The following is a 14,121-nucleotide window of genomic DNA, read 5'->3' as shown; positions in this document are numbered from 1 at the left end:
GCAGGGTGTAAAATTCTGCCTCGCGTAGTTGGAGTCAATAACATGGATGCTTTTAAAGAACATGCGAGGGAGAAAGACACGGAAGAACGTGCAGGTGGGGTTAACTGAAGTCAAGTGGGAGGAGGCTCACATGAATACATGCATGGACAGGTTGGATGAAAGGGCCCGTTCCTGTGCTGTAAATTTTATGAATTTGTGCCTACTGATCTTCAACATCCACCTGTAACAACTAGAACAGATGGATGGGCTTCAGTTTAATATTTCATCTAAAGATGTTGCCTCCAACTATATCTTCTCCCTAAGTATTGTATAGAAGTGTCAGTTGGGAGAATCATTGAGTCAAGGATGAAGTAACCTGTATAAGTAAGGGTCTAAATTAGGTTTTTTTTTTACTGTAAACCAACCGAGCAGCTATGGACATTATTGGCTGAAAAGCTCTGTTGCCTAACACAGATGGATCACCATTACCAACTCATCCATTAACATTTAATTTAACCTTGCTCTACGTAGGCAAGCGATTAACATCTGCAACTGTTCTTATCCTCCTGCATCTGCAGACATTCTAATTCCCTCCACTTTTCTTCCATTGAATTACATTACCTTTTAGGTTATCAACAGCTATTTGAGTGACTCTGAGTCAATGGCTCTGATCTTCACTGGGATGTGATTTCCAAGCAAGGGGATGCAATTCTGGCGACTCGAACGTTGTGGAGTTTTAACTCTACAGCAGCTTGGATGTCCTCTGAACAGGATCCCCTGCCAAGGAGCCATCCTGACTGACAGGCTTACATCCCCATCGACTGGGGATCACTGCACAAGAGGCTGAAGCCCAGGAACAGTCGTGGGCTTGTGCAGGGTGGAGGACTGCAAGGGCGGTTGGGGTAGATGAGTGAGGGCCTAGTGTATTTTAGGGGGTGCAGGGTTGATTGCAGAAGAGATCTGGAGCAGAGATCAGAGTGTTGGTGACCACAAAGGGCTTGAAGTAGTTGGTGATCGTGAGAAGAATCAGTGATCGAGGGGATCCGATTGTGGTGGGGAGGGGAGGTGGGAAGGGGGTGACGTTTGCAGTTGGGGGACTGAAACTGTCCATAACTTATCACTAATTGGTAATCTCATTCAGAGAGGTCGTACTTGCGTGGGCAACAGAACTATTCAACTGGTGCAGCAAGGCTGGAATTACGATACTTTGAAGGGGAGCCTTTATACAAACATAGGCCTGAATCTTCCCCTCAGCGGGCACACGCAATTGGCAGGCCCGAATGTGGATGCAAAATGCGCCCTCAGGCCCCCAAAACGCAATTTCACGTTGGCTGGTCAGTTAACAGGCAGCCAGCGTGAAATGTGCACTGAGAAAGGCTCGGCGCTGCTGGGGGGTTGGGGGGGCGAGGGGGGGGCAGGGGTGGGAGGGCAGGAAGAGAGCGGGTGCCGATAAAAGTGAGGGTGCAATCAAACTTCCTGAAGGAAGACAAGCGGCTGCAGAGCTGCCTCAAGGAGCTGCCGACCTGGACAGATTAAACGGGGAGGAAAAACGCAGCCAGCTGTGTCTACGCGGCACATTCGAGCACCCGACAGCAGAACTCAAAAAAAAAGCCTCAGTCACCGGACATTTTTAAAAATGATATTTCACCCCGGACATTTCATCCCGCCCGGGATGGAGGTTGTAACAAAATCGTGAAGCCTGCCAAGCCGATTGGCCTGTCCACCAACTGTAAAATTGGACGGGTAATGTAGGATAGGTTTTTGAATGACCCTACTTGGCCTTTAAATTGTCGCCGCCCACCAACGTCAATATTGCACGCGTGTGCATGATTACATCAGGACACACGCCTGACGTCATTTCGCTCAATTTCACGTGCGTTTGAGCCGCGGAACACAAAATTCAGGCCGTTATTAAAAGCAGCAGGTAAAGGACGTTGGTTCCTTCAAGCCTGCTCCGCCATTTAGTAAGAATTGGGATGATCTTCTACCTCCGCTCCACTTCTCTGCACTATCCCCTTCTCCCTCAATTCCTTTTAGTGCCCAAAAATCTACCAACCTCTATCTGGGCAATATTTCAGCAACTGAGCATCTGCAGCTCTCTGGGCTCGAGAATTCTGGAGATCCACAACCCTCTGAGTGAAGAAATTTCTCCCCATCTCAGTCCTAAACGCCCAATCCTTTATCCTGGGACGAACATTGCTAGCACTTTCGAGACCTGACGCTGGAATGTTTGATGTCTGCGTAGTGCAAAAAAAAAGAGGAAATGTTCCAATTTCCCACGATTGACACCCTTCAGCTCAACAAATACAAAACGAATCTAAAACAAAGCTAGAAACGTGTTCCTAAAAAAGACACCCTCTAACTGCTCCATTGGCAAGTCTAAGATGCCTCTTGAGAGTTGCTTGCAGCCATTTCCGAGAGAGAGAAATTACTTTGAAGGATAAATAAAGAAACACAGCCTTTGATTTCGCTTAGAGAGGAGATGAAAGCCCAGTGTTCAGACTCCTCGCAGCCCACTAACTAAAACTGCATCGCCGCAGCTTTCTCTGGAGATTCACCACACAAGCAAACCTGCAGCACCTATTGTTAGAACATGGGGGATTATGAATCTCTAGGAACAAGAGGAACATCATTAGGCCAAACAGGCCCATTAGCAACTTCTTGCAAGCTGAATAATTTTAACTGTGTGTCAAAACACAACTACAACATCAGCACAAGATCATCAATCAGGTTCAGCAATAAAAGGAAGACAATTTATCTCTGAGAACAAATGTGTCGAACATTATGGATACAGAGTGAGATGAAAAAGAGAGTAGTGATGAACAGCTGTTTTTCAGAGTGGAGGACGGTGTATGGTGGGGTGCCTAGGGGTCGATACTAGGACCACTGGAGATGAAACTTAACACAGAAAAGTGCGAAGTGATCCACTTTGGTAAGAAGATCAACAAAGAGGCAAAATAAAAGAGTACAATTCAAAAAGGAGTGCAGGAATAGGGAAACCTGGGAGTATGTATGGGTGCACAAATCGTTGAAGTACAGGATGAGAAAGTGGCTAAAAAAAAAGGCATATGGGTTGTTTGCCTTTATCTATAAATCATAGCATAGACTATAAAAGCAATGATGAACCTTTATAAAATATTGATTTGGCCTCAATTGTAGTGTTGTGTTCAGTTCTGGGTACCGTACTTCAGGAAGGATGTGAAGACTTTAAAGAGGTTTAAAGAGAAAGGATTTGTGAGAATAGCTCCAAGTATGAGGGAAGTTAGTTGCATGGGTAGATTGGAGAAGTTGGGGCTGATCTCCTGAAGCAGAAGAAGACGTTGAGAGGAGTTTGGATGGGAGTGTTGAAGAACATGAGGGGCCCAGGCAGAGTAAATAGAAACTATTCCCATTGACAGAAGGTTAGAGAACCAGAGGGCACAGATTTAAGGCGATTGGCTAAAGAACCAAAGGTGACGCGAGGAACAGCTTTTGTTTAACGCTGCGTGTGGTTAGGGTGTGGAAGGCACTCTGTGAGTGTGGAGCCAGATTGAATTGTGGCTTTCAAAAGGGAATTGGATAAACTCCTGAAAGGGAACAATTTGCAGGGCTATGTGGAAAGGGTGGGGGGGGGACTGGCGTTGGTTGAACCATTCTTATAAAGGGCTGGCGCAGTTACGACAGTCTGAATGGCCTCCTTTTGTGCTGTTGGCTGAATTCCCGGGTCAGGTACCATTTCTGGGACTGAACCCCCACTCGATGCCGCTGCCCGATGTCTGGCGGCATTTTGGAAGAGGCCAGCTTAGTCACGGTGAACATGCTGAGGAGGCAGGTTGCCAATGGGCGAGCCCAATTTAAAGGGCACCCGAAAGATTGTGGACGCCGGCGGCCTGGGTGATGACAGAGGCCGGAATGAGGTGGAGCAGCAGCACAGACGTGCACCCTGGGAGGGCGGTCTCAGTATTTGCCAACGCCTCCCTGAAGGCGCTGTTAAAGGCGGGGGCAGCCCGGAAGCGAGTTCCGTACGCGGAGAGCGGCAGGAGGGGAGGGGGGGGGTCAGCCAGTCGGGCGGAGTGGGAACGGATGGAGACGGCTCAGGGGGGTGAGCAGCTGCGGGGTGAGTGTAGTGCAGGAAATGCTTCAATGATTTTCTGAGGTCTGGCCAGCTGAGCGCAACGCAACACCCAGATGGCAGGCGTCTAGATCGTGAGTCACCCACAGATGAGCCGTGCAGCTGGGAGTCATCTTTGTGCTCAGGAACAGTGAGGACAGGTGTGCCCAGCTGCTCTCCTGAGCTGTGGGCAACCCTCACACCACAAGCACCTGTGGAGGAGATGGCACTGGAGAAACAGACAGCAGGGGAGGTGGCGGCATAGTGGTATTATCACTGGACTAGTATTCCAGTGCCCTGGGGACCCAGGTTCAAATCCCACCATGGCAGAGGTTGAAATTTGAATTCTATAAAAGTCTGATGATGACTGTGAAACCATTGCTGTTTGTTGTAAAAACTAATGTCCTTACCTGGTCTAGCCTACATGTGACTCCAGACCCACAGCAATGTGGTTGACTCTTAAATGCCCTCTGAACAAGGGCAATAAATGCTGGCCTAGCCGGCGACACCCTCATCCCATGAACAAATAACAAAGAAATTGTGTGAGCTGCCTAAGTGTTGAGGGTGAGCACCATGCTCTCAACTCTCTCACGCTTGGCATATCTCGCTGTACTGACAGCAGTGGAGGAGCAGGAGGCTTTGAAACTACCAGGGTGATAGCTCAGCAGGAAGTTGGCGAAGGGTGTCCACCCCAGAGAAGGTGAAAGCATTTACTGTATTTGCACGTAAAGGGGATGAATCTCTGTCCTTGTGTGTGCCAATGCGTAAGCTGTTATCCACTGCTGCAGCTTTGGATAAGCAGCTACTAACAGAGGAAGAGATTTCTTAAGTAATGTCTTATCTCTCTCCCACAGGGTCAGCTGTTGAGGGGCATACAACTGTGCAGGAATTTCAGACCAGGAAGATCCTTCCAAGGCACCACCTCCGTCAGCGCAGAAACACTCACCTCAGTGGAATGTCACCCGTTCAGAAAGGGTGGCAAAAGGAGACCAGCGTCTCCTAGGTGAGCGGGAGGAGGTGACCGAGGCAGGGGCAACTGTGAGCAGTCCGCCCTCGGAGCACGGGAGGTCAGCTACAGCTCGGTGCTGCAATATCAGAAGGTCCAGAGGAGGTTCACGAGAACGATCCCAGGGATGAAAGGCTTAATATATGAGGAACGTTTGAGGACTCTGGGTCTATACTCGATGGAGTTTAGAAGGATGAGGGGGGATCTGATTGAAACTTACAGAATACTGAAAGGCCTGGACAGAGTGGACGTGGGGAAGATGTTTCCATTAGTAGGAAAGACTAGGACCCGAGGGCACAGCCTCAGAGTAAAGGGAAGACCTTTTAGAACAGAGATGAGGAGAAACTTCTTTAGCCAGAGAGTGGTGATTCTATGGAATTCATTGCCACAGAAGGCTGTGGAGGCCAGGTCATTGAGTGTATTTAAGACGGAGATAGATAGGTTCTTGATTGGTAAGGGGATCAAAGGTTACGGGGAGAAGGCGGGAGAATGGGGTTGAGAAACTTATCAGCCATGATTGAATGGCGGAGCAGACCCGATGGGCCGAATGGCCTAATTTCTGCTCCTATGTCTTATGGTCTCATGTCTTATATTCCCGGCTTGCCTGCTCCCCAACCCCACCCCGTGACTTGGGATGGAAATTCAGCCCCTGTGATTCCCAGGTCAATGTATCGGGGGGGGGGGGGGTTTCCCTCTGCCTGACCAGCATCAGGCAAATTCTGAGCACAATGTTTTCAGTCAGGAGCCATATACCCAAGTCAACAAATAACAAGACAAGGCTCTGTTGGGCAGAATTGTACGTCCTGTGGATGGACGCGGGCGCCCAGCCCGATCGGGTGTAAAATCGCGCTGGATGGTGGACGAGTGTCCCAACATCATCGCCCGTTTGCGCGGTATTTCGCTTGGCGGGTTCACACAATAGTCGGAAGCGGGCCCTCTGACAATTAAGAGGGTAATTAAGCCCATTAGCAGCGCAATTGTCTCTGATTTTTTTGGTGGCCCGTCCAGCTTTACGATTGGCGGACAGACCGATCGGCCAGGCGGCCTTTAGCTTTCCCATCAAACATCGCCCAAGGACGGGATGAAATCTTCGTTGTGAAATAAAATTAAAATAAATATCTGAGGGCAGCCGTTTTATGGGGTATATTTTCAGGTGCTTGATTGTGATGCGTGGGGACATTTTCTGGCAGCTTTTTAAACATTTATTTCATTATTTGAATGTCTGCAGCCCCCCACCCCCACCCCCCCACCCCCCCACCACCCCCACCACCCCCCTCCACCCGGGGGCAGCTCTCTGTCTTCGGGAAGCTCTCTGGCGGCTCCCACCTGCACACGCGGTGTTGTCATTGCCCACCCTCTTCCCTCCCCCACCCCCCCCCCTAGGGCTGTTGCCCACCCTCTTCCCTCCCCCACCCCACCCCCCCCAGGGCTGCACTGAGATTCTAAGCCCCTGTTTCACACTTGCCGGCCGTTAATTGGCCAGCCTGAAATCGCAGGTGGAGTCCAATTGCGGTCAGCGGTCAGTTCGCCAGCCGCTCCCATCCCGGCCCATCATGCACGCCCACCAAAGGTTAAATTCAGGCCACGCGGTCAGCGGTCAGTTCCCTGGCCGCTCTCGTCCCCGCCGATCGTGCGTGCCCACCGAAGGTTAAATTCAGGCCACACGGTCAGCGGTCAGTTCCCTGGCCGCTCTCGTCCCCGCCGATCATGCGCGCCCACCGAAGGTTAGATTCAGGCCACGCGGTCAGCGGTCAGTTCCCTGGCTGCTCTCGTCCCCGCCGATCATGCGCGCCCACCGAAGGTTAGATTCAGGCCACGCGGTCAGCGGTCAGTTCCGCGGCCGCTTCCGGCCCCGCCCACCGAAGGTTAAATTGTCTTGTCTCGTCTTAAATCCGTCCTCAATTAGAGGGTTGGCCTTACTATGAACAGTCTTTCTCCGATCTATTCTCACATAAGTCATAAGGATAGGAAAAGGCTATTCAGCCTCTCCTCCTCTTTACTGTGACATTCTCTCCTATTGCTTTCCCTCTTTCCCTGCATTTCCACCTCTCTCCACCTGACTTTGAGATTTGTCCTTTTTTTTTGTGTCAGGTGAGGAGCATTGTTGAAGCGATATGTCCCGGCTTTTATGGTGCTCCAGTGAGAGTGATTTACTGTTTACTGCCGTGTGCGTCTCCTGCCGGGAGCAATGGAGAAAGGGGGGGCCAAAAGGCTGGTGAGAGGGGGAAGTTTTACGAGAGCAACTTAGAAGGAAGGGAGAGTGGCAGAGAGGTTTAGGGAGGGAATTCCAGAGTTTGGCGCGTGGGCTGCTCTTGGCACGGCCACCAAGGATGGAGGAATAGAGATAGGCAGCATCGGCGCCAAGGTGGGATTTTTAAAACTGAGGTTTCGCCATTCAGGTGTCAATGTAGATCAGCAAGTACAGAGGTGAATGGGATTTGGTGCAAGTTAGGATATATGCAGCAATAAGCTGTGAGAATAGGTGAGGAAGAGATACAAATGTGTATTTAATATAATGAAGGCGGAGATAAAATAGAGAGAGAAGGTAGCAATGGGCAATGAAAATTTTACATTTCAGAGAAATATTATGTATGAAAGATGTGAGTCTAATATTAGGAAAAGTATTGATTTAAAAATATACAATGGGCCTGCAAAAGTAATACTGAGTATACATCCCTTGTAGACAAATTTATTAAAGGCAGAATTGCATTCAGTATAATTAAATGACTATGTCAAAGTCAGGTTACTGAGGGGAAAATAATTATTAACAATGATAATATAACAGAAAGTAACTGATATTTCCAGAGCAGCGGCAAACAGATAAATGTAACTATAACACCTATTGTTATAAGAAATCTGCGAAACAGAGATAGTACTTCATACCGAATTATAAAGAGAAACCAAACAAGACAACAGTTGACTATCATCTTCTCCATTGCTCCCAGTAGGAGAGGCACCATTGGAGGATACAGCAAATTACTCTCACTAAAAGCCTGGGTGTGTAGTTTTGACAATGCTGTTCACCTGCCAGTGTGAATATTGACAAAAAAAATATGACAAATCTCGAAGTCAGAGGGAGAGAAGTATTGATAAAAGGAGAAAGTATCCAGTCTACGGCTAAACGTGGAATGCAACGTCAAAGATAAACCATTTTCCTGATAGCTGCAAAGCCAAGTCATCCTTGTCAGACGAGTAAGGGGATTAAAAAGAAAGTACAGAGTCCTGGATTTTGACCTTTGGCGGGTGCATGTGATTGGTGGGCCCAGGAGCAGTCGGGGGTGGGGGCAATGAACAGTCGGTCAGCGTGAGATCTGCACAGGGTGGGGGGATCGGAGGAGGGCGGGCAATGACGTTTCTGTGGGTGCGGGGGGGGTGGTGGGTGGGATGGGGATTGCGCGCGCTGACAGAAAGCCCCCCCCACCGAAGGTGGACGGCCGTCTCGGGTGGGGGGGTGGTGGGGTGGGGGAGCTACAGACCCGAAAACGGATCAAATAAAAAGGTTAAAAAAGCTGCAGAAAAAACCCCCCCGCGAAAGCACCTGAAATCGTGGCCGACAAAAACGCCACCCGTAGATATTTATTTTCATTTTAGTTCGTAACAGGAATTTCATCCCCCCCCACCGACCTCGGATGAGGTTCGATGAGAAATGCGAAGGCCGCCTTTGCCGATTTGCCCCGTCTGCCACCTGTAAGGTTGGGCGGGCTATGAGAAACCGGAGGCAGTGGCGCCGTTCATGGGCTTAAAATTGCCCTCCCAACGGTCAGCTGGCGGGCTTCCGACTTTCCTGCGCTTCCGCCAAGGGGAACATCGCACAAGTGCTCGCTGGTGTCGGGACGCTCGCTCGGCCTCTCCCCGCACCATCTTACGCCCAGTCGGCTGGGGCAGGCGCCCGCTTACGGGGCTTAAAATTCTGCCAGTGGAGCGGGGAGGCAGCCCGAAGGAGGCAGAGTTGACATCTATTTTCTGGGGTGCGATTCAGACAGAAGAACAGGCATTGCCAATGTGCGAGGTAATGATAACGATGTCAAGTCTGGAATCCAGACACAGGAACTCCACTTGAGTTAGCAGGAAGTGAAGATTGAGCGAGTTTAATTGATGGAGGGTTCTGTTCACAACGTTAAGTGACTAGGAAAATATGATTCAGCGCATCAATATAAAGACAGACAATAAAGCCTGGAAGAACACAGCTACTGGACACCTCAAACCGCTTTACAGCCAATGGAGTACTTTTTGAGCTGTTGAAATGAAGGCAAGAATGAGCAGCATGCTCGACCAGTTACAGATCAGAGAAAAGTTTAGTCACGCTTTTTGGTAAATTCCTGATGAGATAGAGGGATCGGAGAAAACTTGTCAGTGATAAAGAAGGTCAAACAGGAAAATCTCTTATTGCCCGGCACGCTCCGGGAATGAGAGGTGCTGGTTAACGAGCATGCCGGTTAACCGAGATGTAAGGTGACTGCTACATTTTCGTCCAGTGAGGAAGCTCCAGGGTGAAGCCATGGCCGTCGCGGTCTCGAGAGGGTGACCGCCAATCAGGTGAGTGGTGCAGCGGGATGATGGTGCTGCAAGGCAGTGGGAGGCTGGGGCTGGGGCTGGAGAGAGAACAGGCTACTGACCAGTGAGTTTGACATCGCCAGTCAAAAAACAGACCCGCTGCCAAAATTCCGATGGATGGAGAATTCCAGTGGCAGAGTGCAGGATAGCTGAAATTTTACTGTCGCGCCTGAAGCCAGTGGGTTAGCATTATGGGGAGCAGATAGTCGTCAATCAGAGAATGAGTGAGAATTGGCTCTAAAGATTTAAATAAAGCCAAAGAAAAGAGATTATCCTGGGGAGGCACATTCCTTACAGGAAGTGGTGCAATGATTATGGAATGCCGGAATCTTGAGCGTGCTTGCTTGATGTGATTTCGAGCTGCTAACAAGTACTTTTCGATGGCAGCTCATCCAAGTCGTGAATCATCCCTTTGACAGATATACCACAAAGTCCTTTGGGGATCGCCTCAGCTTCAGAAAAGCTCCAGTACCTACAGTCACAGCTGCTAAATGACAGTAAAGGAGTGGAAATACTGCATGTCCTGATTTAAAGGCAGAACAAACACAAGTCTGACCAGAAGGTGAAAAACATGCTGAGTTAGAGAGAAAAAAAAAACACAATGTGAACATAAATTTAAAAAAAAACATATTAAATGTTGGAATCTGAAATAGAAATAGAAGATGCTGGAAATGTGCAGCAAGCCGGATGGTACTTAGACATGAAGCAAACAGGTGAACATTTCAGCTGCAACCTCCTCCTCGGAGCTGTTTCAAGTTCTGTCAAATGTTCCGAACACCTGAAAAGTTAACCTGTCCTTTTGCTTTAAAGGTGCTGCCAATCCTGTGGTACAGGAACTTACAACATAGAAACAGGCCATTCTGCCCAAGTGATCTATGCTGGTGCCTATGCTTCACAAGAGCCTTGTAACAGCTTACTTCAGCCTATCCCTTCTATTCCTTTCTCACTCCTGCATTTATTTAGCTGCCACTTAAAGGCATCCCAGCCACTCACTTCAGCTGTTCCTTGTGGTGGCCAGTTCCACACTCTCACCACTATCCGGGCAAAGAGATTTCCCCCCGAACCCTTATTGAAATTGTTAGTCACCATTTTATATGTATGGCCCCCTTGGGGTTTAGACTTACAGCATTTTCTGGTTTTTTTTTTATATATATACGTATACACGCGATGTGAAACCAAATAGGAATAAGTCCAAACTTCAAGTCAGTCACATAGGACACCCAGCTGGTGCAAGAGGACTTGGGCTTGATGGGAAAAAGTTGAACATAATCAAACCCTATGGCCAAATCAAGCACTAACAAAACTCGCGGCGGTATCCTGCCACAGTGAAAGATTTGGGCAGGCTCCTGAATTAGGGAAGCTGCGTTGAAACAGATGTCACACGGCGCTGGATCGAGGAGCTACGAATTCTACAACCTGTCCCTGACAGACTCACGATGACCTCTCCAGTTGGAGAATGGGAAGGACATACCGGCAGCAACCTCGCCACAAGCGTTCATGTCAACTCAATCCGCAGGAGTGCAGATCTGGGAAAGAAATGTGACACAGGTTTTAAGATTCTGGGTGACAGAGGCGCGGGTGGGGGGGGGGCGTGGTGGGGGTGGTGGTGGGGGGTGAGGTGACGTGTGGAAGAGCCTTTTAACTCATCGAGTGGTAATGACCTGCAACTCACTGTGTAGTAGGGCCGTGGAAGTTGAGATGATGAATGATTTCAAAAGGAAATTGGATGAACGTTTGAGGGAAATGAACCTGCTGAGCTAAGGGGATAAGATGAGAGGAATGGGACTGACAGGATTACTCTACAGAGAGCCAACATGGACCTGATGAGCAGTATGGCTTCCATCTCTGCCATCATGAGTTTGATTCTAACCCTAGTTGTACCACCTTTCCTTTATGGAAGAGCCTCTTAACTTATTTGGTGATCAGGCAGAAATCAATTGCGAGCAACCAAATCATAAGCCTACTCACAAAGATTGCATTTATCATATTAACTGCGCATAGAACATGAAGGAAATTGCCCCTCAAAGCTTCTCTATTGTACCTCAGCTATTGTTTAGATTCAGAATGGCCTTTAGTCGTTACAGATCAGCCAGTAATTAATAGACAGCTAATTAATTCCATTGTATTTGACGTTTCTCGGTTGTTGATGGTTATGCTGCAGATCACCAGAGGAGGGCACCAGTGATTCCCATAAATCATGGATAAAATTATCCTCTCACCAGCCTCAGTGACAATTGGGAATTTGAAGATTTGAACAATGTACCTCAAAATAAGGCAAAATTAGTGAATGCTACATTAACATCAAAACACTGGGGTTATGGTGCCATTGAAAGTATTTATCATCCGTGTTACACACTGCTGCCCTTGGCAGTTTATGGCCCAGTTACTGCCAAATATCCGGTCAATGAGACGACAGCAGAATACATCAACAGATAGTCACCCTTCCGGAATCATAACATCAGCTGCAGCTTCACTGCCTTGAAGACACTATATCAACGCAAGTTGCTGTGGTTGCAGCAGGTTAGCCTGCCAAGTAAAAGTTTGAAAACTCTGAGGGAAGGGATATGCCTGGAGCAGCTGTGGGTTAGCTGGAGTTTCTCGAAACCATTACTCTTCATTTACAGCAAATATTTACACACTTGAAGCTCTACACGAGGTTGGACCTTCTCCTGCTTCTAGATCTCTCTTACTTCTCTGGCATGTGCTCTGACATCATGATTACATCAGCATCATGTGCTTCTGATGTTAACCCTTTACTTCTCCCCCCCAAGTCTTTATCTCGATCATATTTAAATCTTCCAACATCTTCCCATTCAGCCATCACCCCTCTGCTCGCTGACCTACATTGACACCTAGTCCAGAAACGCATTGATTTTAAAATTCTCATCTTTGTTTTCAAATCCCTCTTTGGTTTTGCCCCTTCCTATTTCCATGAACTCCTCCAGCCTCCAAACCCTGCAAGAGCTCTGCACTTCTCCAATTCTGGCATCTTGCGCATCCCCAATTTTTATCACTCTGCCATTGGCAGTCATGTTTCCATCTGTCGAGACCTGAGCCCTAGAATTCCCACCCTAACCATTTCTGCGCCTCTCTACCTCTCTCTCCTCAGTTAAGACATTCTAAAGGATTGCCATCTTTGGTTAAGGTTCTTGACACCTGTTCTAATATCTACGTGGCTCAGTGTCATATTTTGTGTGGCAACAGCCCTGTAAAAGGCTTTGAACAATTTACTTCCATAAAGACTAAAGGCGCTATATAAATGGATGTTGATGTTGCTGTCGAAATACTTTGGAACCTCCTAATGGTACCACGTGAACCCCCCAACTCCAACATCCCAGGGAGCAGAAAGTGGGGGGTAATGGGGGCGTGAAATCAGGTGAGATGGAGTGGTGCATCATGCCCCACTGAAGGCTTCCCCCCAGTGGACATGGCTGCCCCCCTCCATTCTATAGCTCCCACTGGCCTCTCAATCCTCGCCCAACACCCCCCACCACCCCCCCTCTCTGGGGCCCGTCTGGCTGGCTCTGGCGAGGTTGCACACTTAAGCCGCTTCTCCAGGCTTCATTGGTCGGGGAGGGCGGGCTGCACTTCCAGCAGTGGCCACCGTGCCCTGATAGCGCTGCTGGCGCTGAAGAGCTGCCGGCCGCCAGGTTGGTTGGCAGCTCTTGGAGGCGGGGCACTTTCCCTCAGAGGTGGAGGGTTTGGTGGGGGGGAGCGGGGTGGTGTGGACGCAGAAGCCATGACCTCAGGAAACTTGCCTGACAAGTGCGAAACCTGGTTGTGACTTCCAAAGCCACTGGAGGTGGGCTGGCCCCCGACTCTCCAGCCAGTGGGCAGAGCCAATGCCTCCGTGTTCATGTTTCTTTCCCGGACTCAGTTGGTCTCAGTTGGAGCAGTGATAGGGTTGCGAGAAAAGGCTTCAATGTTCTGGTGAAGGGACAAGATTATCACCCAGGGTCGCTGTTCCTGATGGCTGTGATTTCTACTAAAAAGTGCCCATGGGTGAACATGGAGTAAGAATAGGTTTGAGTGTTGTTATGACACCCACCCCAGTTAAATAACTTGCCAAAATCTACTACAACAAAAACAGAATTACCTGGAAAAACTCAGCAGGTCTGGCAGCATCGGCGGAGAAGAAAAGAGTTGATGTTTCAAGTCCTCATGACCCTTCAACAGAACTGAGTGAATCTTAGGAGAGGGGTGAAATATAAGCTGGTTTAAGGTGGGGGGTGTGGGGGAGAGAAGTGGGGGGGTGGGGGGCTGTGGTTGCAGGGACAAGCAAGCAGTGATAGGCAGTAGATCTTTAGATCTTGAACTCCCTCCTCCATCCCCACCCCCTTTCCGTTTCTTCCCCCTTCCTTTAGTTTTTTCCAATAATTTATATAGATTTCTCTTTTCCCACCTATTTCCATTATTTTTAAATCTATATCTTTTATGCCCTGTTAGTTTTATTTCACCCCACCCCCACTAGAGCTGTACCTTGAGTATCCTG

General features: G+C 48.8%; 1 protein-coding gene across 1 annotated transcript in view; it reads right to left on the bottom strand.

The window, feature by feature from the left end:
• Positions 1–3,777, bottom strand: part of LOC121289704 (VPS10 domain-containing receptor SorCS1-like) — a 409,049-nt gene extending 405,272 nt beyond the window's left edge. The window contains exons 1-2 of the mRNA XM_041209328.1: positions 3,692–3,777; positions 1,132–1,310 (exon numbers count right to left, since the gene is read on the bottom strand). Coding sequence (XP_041065262.1) covers positions 1,132–1,310; positions 3,692–3,777 — 265 coding nt within the window. The remainder of the gene's footprint in view (positions 1–1,131; positions 1,311–3,691) is intronic.
• Between the last annotated feature and the right edge of the window lie 10,344 nt (positions 3,778–14,121).

This window comes from Carcharodon carcharias, chromosome 17 (genome assembly GCF_017639515.1).
Source record: "Carcharodon carcharias isolate sCarCar2 chromosome 17, sCarCar2.pri, whole genome shotgun sequence".
Taxonomy (NCBI): Eukaryota; Metazoa; Chordata; class Chondrichthyes; order Lamniformes; family Lamnidae; genus Carcharodon; species Carcharodon carcharias.
This window is presented reverse-complemented; position numbering and strand designations above follow the sequence as displayed.